We start from the raw sequence: 8412 nt of genomic DNA on the forward strand, positions 1-8412 counted from the left end.
AGAAAAGCGAAAGAAGAAACAGATGGAAGAGGAACAAAGAAGGCTGGAAGAACAAGAAGAAGAGCGCCGGCTTGCCAGAGAACAGGAATTGATGAAGAAACAGTTTGAAGATGATCTGCTAAAGCAGAAACAAAAAGAGGTAAACATTCACATGTTCCATGGCAATAAACTAGCAATCCACATCAGCCTCAGATAAGTGGTATTTGGTGCAGATGAGAACTTTCTGTTTATTAAAAAGCACAGTGAAGAGAAGGGCTCTGATTCAATGGCTTCGTAGCTCTGAAGATACTTTAGGATAAAGTTTGGTGAAATTGCAGGGATTGGAGAGATTTTAAAAAATTATTAAGAAATCTTCATAGGATTGGGCCAAAATATTATTTATGCCTATCTGATAGGTTTCTGTTTAAGCTGGGTTTATTTACCCTCAGGTTGAAGAAATATCAAAGATTAGGTGAAATTGAAAAAATTCCACTTAAGCAACAAGCTATTCCTGAATTCTTTATTTATGTTTTTGTCCTTGTTTGCTTGTTCAGTGAGGGCTCAGGTTAGCAAGGCCAGAATTAAGCCCAAACAAAACTTATCAAAACACTGTGCAATATTCGAGACTTAAAAACAGATGGCAAAAATCTATTACTACATATGGGCAAGAGAAAGAGATACAGGGTTTAAACCCTGGTGCTGACTGATAAATATGACTAGATTTCTAGATTCTGTAATAGGTGACGCTTTGTATTAAAAAAGCATGTTCCACATTTGTAATAAAAACAACTTTCTTGTTTGATCCTCTTCCTTGAATCATTGGTTGCTAAGCTCATGATGTGTATGTGCATTCATAGAGAGGTTTATTGCCGTGCTCAGGATAATGTTCTGATATATTTCTCTCATTTAGTTTCTCAGTTCTGTTTGTCCCTTTTCACTTGTAGTTGCTATTTACCATCTACTTTTCTTGGCAGCATCGCATTAGAAAAATCTTTAAAAACACTTTATCTCTTTCAGACACTCATACAGAGTCTTTTTTTAAAAAATCTTATAACATACAAACAGAAATAGTGTTTTAAATAGGTTTAGTATTTATTTTTACAGTATGCTTTTGCTGAGTATCTATACTTTTTTTATCCTATTAGGAAATCATGGCCCTTAAAACAAATGAGTTGTATCAAACAATGCAAAAAGCTCAAGAATTAGCTCAAAGATTAAAGCAAGAGCAGCGAATTAAAGATTTGGCTCAGAAAGGACATGACACTTCAAAACTGCAGAAGAATCTTGGTGGTGGTAAGTATCATACTTAAAAATAATACAGAAGTGAATTAAAATATGTTTCTATGTTCTTTGATGTGAGACACATCTTTAGAACACATAGTAAAAGATTCCCAAACAGCAGATTTTGGAAAATGTTTTGGAAAATACTTTGAATACAGTCTCCTATTTATGCTGTATTTTAACTAAATTTAAATACAAGTAAGCAGAATCTTAACATTTTTTCAATATAGTATCACCTCACTTTTTCATTTTAGAATATACTTCTGTATGTTTGTATGGAATTCTTTTATTTTACACATACACTGTTCTTTAAAAAAACAAAAGATGAAAATGCTGGTCTTTTGTAATCTGTGCACCTAGACTGGGCCATCTTTTTGGTTGAAGAGACCCATTTATTGGCAGATATTGGGGTGATATTTTCATAAGTATGCACAAGTTAATGCACATGCATATACATGTAATTTCCTTCTTCCTACTCCTCCACCTGCCTTACTAAGTGATAAAAGAGCTGTGGTGGCGCAGTGGTTAGAATGCAGTATTGCAGGCTAATTCTGCTGACTGCTAGCAGTTCGATTCTCACCAGCTCAAGGTTGACTCACCCTTCCATTTTTCCAAGGTCACTAAAATGAGGACCCAGATTGTTGGGGGCAATATGCTGACTCTGTAAACTGCTTAGAGAGGGCTATAAACACTATGAAGTGATATATAAGTCTAAGTGCTATTGCTATTTATGCTAAAAGTGTTGACAAAAACAAAGGTTTAAATTCAGCATTAAACTAATGTTAAGTATAGAGTTGGAGTATTCTTTGACTTTTCTTCTCTTTAGGTGATATTACAAAGGAGAATAATTACATTGACTTGAATAGGGTTTTAGAGACTCCTAATCATCAGAACATCATCTGTTTTGCAGAGACTAATAATGAAACAAATGACAGAAAGAAAACTAACTTCTCTCCTCAGAAAGACACAGCTGTGCAGACAGGTACATTAATTCATTATACAATTTTTTCTTTGCATATTTCTCCACACTATAATGCTTTGGGAGACTCTTGTTCGGCAATCTTGTTGGGGTTCCCCATTCCCTTTTGCTAAGTGCAGCAGACTCACACATTTTTGTGATGCTTTTACAGATTTTGTAGCTTGACAAAATCTCTTGCATTTGTTCAGAGTTGGACAGTTTGCTGAGATGACTTAAGGAACACTTCAAGAGATCATCTGAAATTTTCTGAGTTTGTAGAAACTGAGGAAGTAGAAAGGGTACCCTTAGCATGAGTTCTTCCTGCTGTTGATTGGATTTGTGCCCCTCCTGTCTCTTTTGGGCAGTTGGATAAGGGGTAGTAGCTGAAATCTGTTCATGATAAACTTTTTTTCAAGAGTGGGTAGGTACCACCTGCCTTTAAAGCAACTGTGTAGCCCCTCCTGAAGGAGCCATCTCTCAACCCAGCCACATTGGCTAACTTGCACTCAATCCACTTCCCTCCCTTTTCTTCAATTACAATGGCTCCTAGAGAAAACCTGTACCCTTTTCAGCCTGAATACATATCTAGGCCAGATGAGTCCAGAATTTGTTTATTTCAATGTGTTGTTAGTTGCGAAGTCATGTCCGAGCCAGCGACCCTATGGACAACGTTCCTCCATGCCTTCCTGTCCTCTACCATCTTCTGGAGTCCATTTAAGCTCACGCTTACTGCTTCAGTGACTCCATCCAGCCACCTCATTCTCTGTCGTCCCCTTCTTCTATTGCCTTCGATCTTTCCCAGCATTAGGTTCTTCTCCAGTGAGTCAGTATAGTTCAGTGTATAAACTGTCAAAATAGAATGACACAAAGCAGTGTACAGATGATTAAAAATACATCACAGAATGCATCATAAAAACCAACTGTGAGGGAACTAATAAAAACAAAAATGTCATATGCAATAACATATCACAATGTGAAATACAGAATATTAAAAAGTACTTAAATAAAACATAAAGTATTATATTACTAAGCTGAACTACAAAAAGCCAAGTCCTAAAAGACAAAAGGGTCAGGGAGAAGATCTGAGGCAGAATATATGTAGTCCTCAACACTGAAAAAAGTGACATATGACCGTTTTTCATACTTACGACCATTGCAGCATCCCCATGGACACGTGATTAAAATTCAGACTCTTGGCAACTGATTCATATTTATGACGATTGCAGTGGCCTGGGGTCATATAATCACCTTTTGTGACCTTCTGACAAGCAAAGTCAATGAAGAGGCCAGAGTCAATTAACAGCTGTGTTACTAACTTAACAACTGCAGTGGTTCACTTAACAACTGTGGAAAAAAAAATCATAAAATGGGGCAAACCTCACTTAACAAATGTCTCACTTAGCAACAGAAATTTGGGGCTCAAGTGTGGTTGTAAGAACTATTTGTACTTGTTCCAGAGGACTGATAGCAGAGAGTCCCACAAGATGACACTCTTGGGTAAATGAGACCTGGAGGAGAATATTTTCTGCCCTTTTTGTGTTGCTGGCTAGTTTAGAATTTACAATCAGCTATCAAAGGAGGAAGATATTAGAGGAAGTGCCAGGACTAATACAAATAGCATTATGTTTATTTAAATTCTCATAATTAATTATTACAGGGCTCCTTCCCAATTGCCATGGTGAGTGCAAGAGATAGAGATGATCTCTGGAATTTAACTCACAAAGAGATTGCTTTCTTTCGGCATGATTTATAGCCCTGCAGCTTTTCTTTTCCCCTCCATCCACAGAGTTGTTTAGTTTACACATCATCAAAAGATGGTTACATATTAAAGAGAACTAAGTGCCCAGCAGGCACTGGGCATCTAACAGGAGAAAAGAGTAAAATAACTAATTGGAGGTTGAGCAGAAAGTTCTGTCTAACTTACAAGAGTAAATAGAATGAGCTTATTTAAGCAGCCTTACTTAAAAAGTGTTAATTGGAAAATGCAGGTCAATCAAAAGACATATAACACTGCACCTTGCCCTTCTGTGACACAGTTTATATGGGTCTGCCATTAGACTGCTCGGAAACTGCACTCTGTTCAAAATGCAGTGGCCTGACAGCTGTCAGGAGGAAGCAGGTTCACCAAATATATATTTTGATAGGCTAGAGATTGCTGCCGCTGATTTAGACACTACTTCCAAAATGTCTCTCAGATTAGAACATCTGGAGGTTAGCAAATCGCTTCTCCTTGTAAAAAATGTAGGATAGCATTAGTAAGTTTTTTTTTTCCTGGAAGGAAATGTTGCTTTGCCAGTTCTATAAGGTAAACTATGTTAGAATAGATTTATTACCAATATACTGTAACTCTCACTACAGTCTCATATTGGAGATGATTTCCATTGGATTTAGTGGTCATGTACTCACCTTGGATAAGGCCACTTTAAGAATTTGGATAAACATCCCCAGTTTTAAATTTGTTTACTAATGCTGATTTTTTTTTAATCTTAGTTGGCATTCAGAGTAAAATGTTTGCAGTAGTGTTAATTATTATGAGTGATGTTTGAAGGAATTATTTAAACTTTTTTTTTGCTAGAGTTTGCAATCACTGATTTTCCCACTGATTCTGAAATTTCCCCTACACCAGCTGGGGAAGGAAGAATGGACTGCGCATCTCCAGATGTTGCTGTAGAATATATAATGGACTTCAGCAATAAAAGAAGCAAGAAAGAAGCACAATATCTAGATAAAAAGATTTCAGAAAAAGAGAATATTATCAGCAGTTGCAATCCCTATGAACAGTATTCCCCAAAGCAGAAACATCCCAAGGCAGTGGGAAAAAATGAGAAAAAGGTGGACTGGAACATAAACAAACCTTGCAAAAGATATATTCCGGCCTCTGAGAAATATCCCAGACTCCAGCAAAAGCAGCGTGAAGAAAAGAAAGCACAGCGACAAATGGCGCTGCTTCAGTTGGTTGAAAGAAACAACCCTGGTAATCTTTGCAAGAAAAAAGGTGTTTCTCCAGATAGAGCCCTCTCACCTCACAAGGAAGATGAGGTCAAAAATAAGGTAAGTGCCTTCAAAATGTGAGGATGGCCTAGTCCAGGGGTCCCCAACCCCTGGTCCGTGGACCTGTACCGGGCCACAGCATGCCAGCAACCAGTCTGCACAAAGAAGCAAAGCCCCATCCGCGGGATGCAGGCAGCACACAAAACCACACACCCTCCGCTCCGCAGAAAAACCTCTCTCCACGAAACCAGTCCCTGGTGCCCAAAAGGTTGGGGACCTCTGGCCTAGTCATAAACCATTGTCTCAGACAAGTATACATACTTGCAGTAGTGGTGAATTGAATGTCACCCATGGAGAAATGGAAATTGAACTGAAATTTTTGGTAATTGAAAATACCAAAACTCAGCTATAAATAATTGAATTTCACTTTTGAGAAGAACAAAATAACAGAGCTCGTTTTGATGTCGTGGTTAAGGCAGCAGCTAAAAAGATTGTGAGTTCTAGTTCTGTCTTAGGCATGAAAGCTGGCTAGGTGACTTTGGGCTAGTCACACTCGCTTAGCCCAGCCCACCTTATTGGGTTGCTGTTGTGGAGAAAATAGAGAAAGGATATTATGTACGTTCACCACCTTGCATTACCTGTGCAGTAATGAAGTCTGGATGAAAAATCTAGTTAAAAAATACAAATTTCTCCAAATAAACCTCAGAAGTATTTCTAAGAATGATGTACGCTGCTGTGCAGTGCTGAATATGCTACTAGTGCTACCACCACACCAACGCCTCTTTCCTCTTCTTCTTCCTCCTCCTCTTCTTCTTATGTATGTAACTACAGTGATTAAAGAAGAAAAAAGAAGAGCCATATATTAATATAATAAAATTAATTCAGTCCTTAGATTTATTAAGCCCAGAACACATGCATTGCTGCATCTTTTTATTTTTATAATACAGATTTAAAACATCAATATAAAGGGATACATCTTTAACATCGGGAACATTTTTTTTTCTGTGATCGGTAGAGCCAAGGTTCTTAATAAACACATTATTTTCTGTTGAATTTAATTGATTCTTAAGATACATATTTTATGTTTCCTGAAATTTGGACCCGTTGATTTTCTAAAATTGGTTATTCCAATTCCTCATTCCACATCTCAATTACCTTCATCATATTCTTTGTTTTGAATTAAATTTTATTACTGATTTCACTTCAAGTACAGTATCTCTTAAAGATTTTAGAATTCCAAGTATCTCTGAAACTGAAGTATCTAGATTATATTGTTTAACCAATATATGTTTTCATTATATGTATTGCGAAGCAGATAATTTAGCTAAGTTATACTCAGCATTGTCTGAAATCCTTATAATGAGCATTATCCATAAACTGATCTAAGGTATTTATCTCTTGCTTGGCCCTAAACTTTCAGTTAAACAGTTTCTCTTCTGTCTTCAAATTAGGTTGATTCCTCATCAATTTCTCATGTAATTTGGATTGAAAGTTAGCCACTTAATTTAATACTTTAAACTTAGTTTACTTTAACTGACCAAATATATCTGGCAGCTTTCAAAGCTGGAAAAGACAATCTCAGTTGTTTTTATTGTGACACATTTCTTTCTATTCAAGCCCAAAGTGGGTAATATTGGGGGGGGGGGGACATTCTCATAGGCTTTAAAATAAAAGTCTAACTTTAAAGTGTAAAGTCTGAAAATTTAATGCATCAGCATCATGGGACGATTTAGCCAAAGAAATTAGAGCATCTTGATTTGCTATTAGAATATTTATTTATTCATTCATTCATTTATTATTAATTAATATTGGAATCTCTAAAACTCTGCATCAGTCTAGAGGTGCAGTGGGCCCTTGGTTAACCACCATTCATTGACCATTCAAACCTGCTCTGAATGAGTGGTACTTATGACTAGTCCTCAGAATTCCGGCCATCACAGTGTCCCACAATCATATGGTTGTCATTGGCAACCATCTTTGCCAGTTTCTGGCAAGCAAGCTCTATAGCAGTGGTTCTCAACCTGTGGGTCGGGACCCCATTTGGGGTCGATCGACCATTTCACGGGGGTCGCCAAGCAAGGCTGTCCGCCATTTTTTTGTCCGCCATTTTTTTCCCCCGCCATTTTTTTCCCCTTTTTCGGTGGGTGCCTTACTTCCCTTGGGCTGGGCCAGCTGGTGGTCGGCCTGCTCTGTCTCTGCCGCTTGCCAGCTACGCCTCGGCCGGCGCAGGGGGCGGAACCACGCATGCGTGGCGCTCCCGGGCAGGGAAAGTCCTCGACTTACGACCGGTTGGGTAGTCCTCGACTTACGACCGGTTTAGTCCTCGACTTACGACTGGTTGGGGTCGCGGCATTAAAAAGGTTGAGAACCACTGCTCTATAGGGAAGTCAGCAGGAGGTTGCAAATGGCAGTTACATGACAACCTTTTTTGCAATGATTTTCTTAATGACAGCCAGGATTCTTTTTGTTAAGCAGTGCAGTCACATGACATCATTGTTTGCGACTGTGTCATTTAGTGACTGCAATTCCAGTCCCAGTTACCATCATTAACTGAGTATTACCTGTAGAGACCTGGTTTGTCCCAGACTCCCAAGAATACATTCAGTATAAATAAATATAAATTTATCCATCTCATCCCCTGCAGCATAGCTATTAGCAGAGTACTAAAAAAATAAGGGTAAGATCAAATATAACAAGTAGATCAACAACATTCTATTTCAGAAGGTAAAATAAGGGCCCGTTATAGAATACAGTGTGGTGAAAATAACTTTATTTTGGTCTTATTTTAGGAAGAACAATTCTCAAAAAAATTATTTGAACAAAGGTAGGTATTAGCATGTCTTTCTCTAATAAAGAATTGATTTTGTGTCTATGTTTACATATATCAAGTTCTCAAATATTATGGCATTGTATTTAAAAGTAAAATTAGCATAAATTCTAAAGTTTTAGCAATTCCTATTAGAGGAAAAATTTGCACTGAATAATCAAATGTACATGAGTTTGTTACCGTATTTTCCGGCGTATAAGACGACTTTCTAAACCCTGAAAATCTTCTCAAAAATCGGGGGTCGTCTTATACGCCCAGTCGTCTTATACGCCAGAAAATACGGTACTTTGAAATTGTTGGCTTAAGCTCGTGGGGTTCCAATTGAGAGCGCGCCACTCTCCTCGGTTCACTGCATTGGCAAATGCAATCGCGACCC

The 8412-nt window shown here is 37.8% G+C and overlaps 1 protein-coding gene across 1 annotated transcript in view; it reads left to right on the forward strand.

Moving 5' to 3' along the window:
- Positions 1 to 8412, forward strand: part of LOC107300504 (coiled-coil domain-containing protein 66) — a gene marked incomplete at both ends in the record, with an annotated part of 14834 nt that overhangs the window by 4242 nt on the left and 2180 nt on the right. The window contains 5 exons of the mRNA XM_015829828.2: positions 51 to 139; positions 1125 to 1272; positions 2087 to 2242; positions 4794 to 5269; positions 7999 to 8033. Of these exons, the coding sequence (XP_015685314.2) occupies positions 51 to 139; positions 1125 to 1272; positions 2087 to 2242; positions 4794 to 5269; positions 7999 to 8033 (904 nt within the window). The remainder of the gene's footprint in view (positions 1 to 50; positions 140 to 1124; positions 1273 to 2086; positions 2243 to 4793; positions 5270 to 7998; positions 8034 to 8412) is intronic.

The sequence above is a fragment of the Protobothrops mucrosquamatus genome, unplaced genomic scaffold (assembly GCF_001527695.2).
Source record: "Protobothrops mucrosquamatus isolate PMUCROS unplaced genomic scaffold, P.Mucros_1.0 scaffold7273, whole genome shotgun sequence".
Lineage (NCBI taxonomy): Eukaryota > Metazoa > Chordata > Lepidosauria > Squamata > Viperidae > Protobothrops > Protobothrops mucrosquamatus.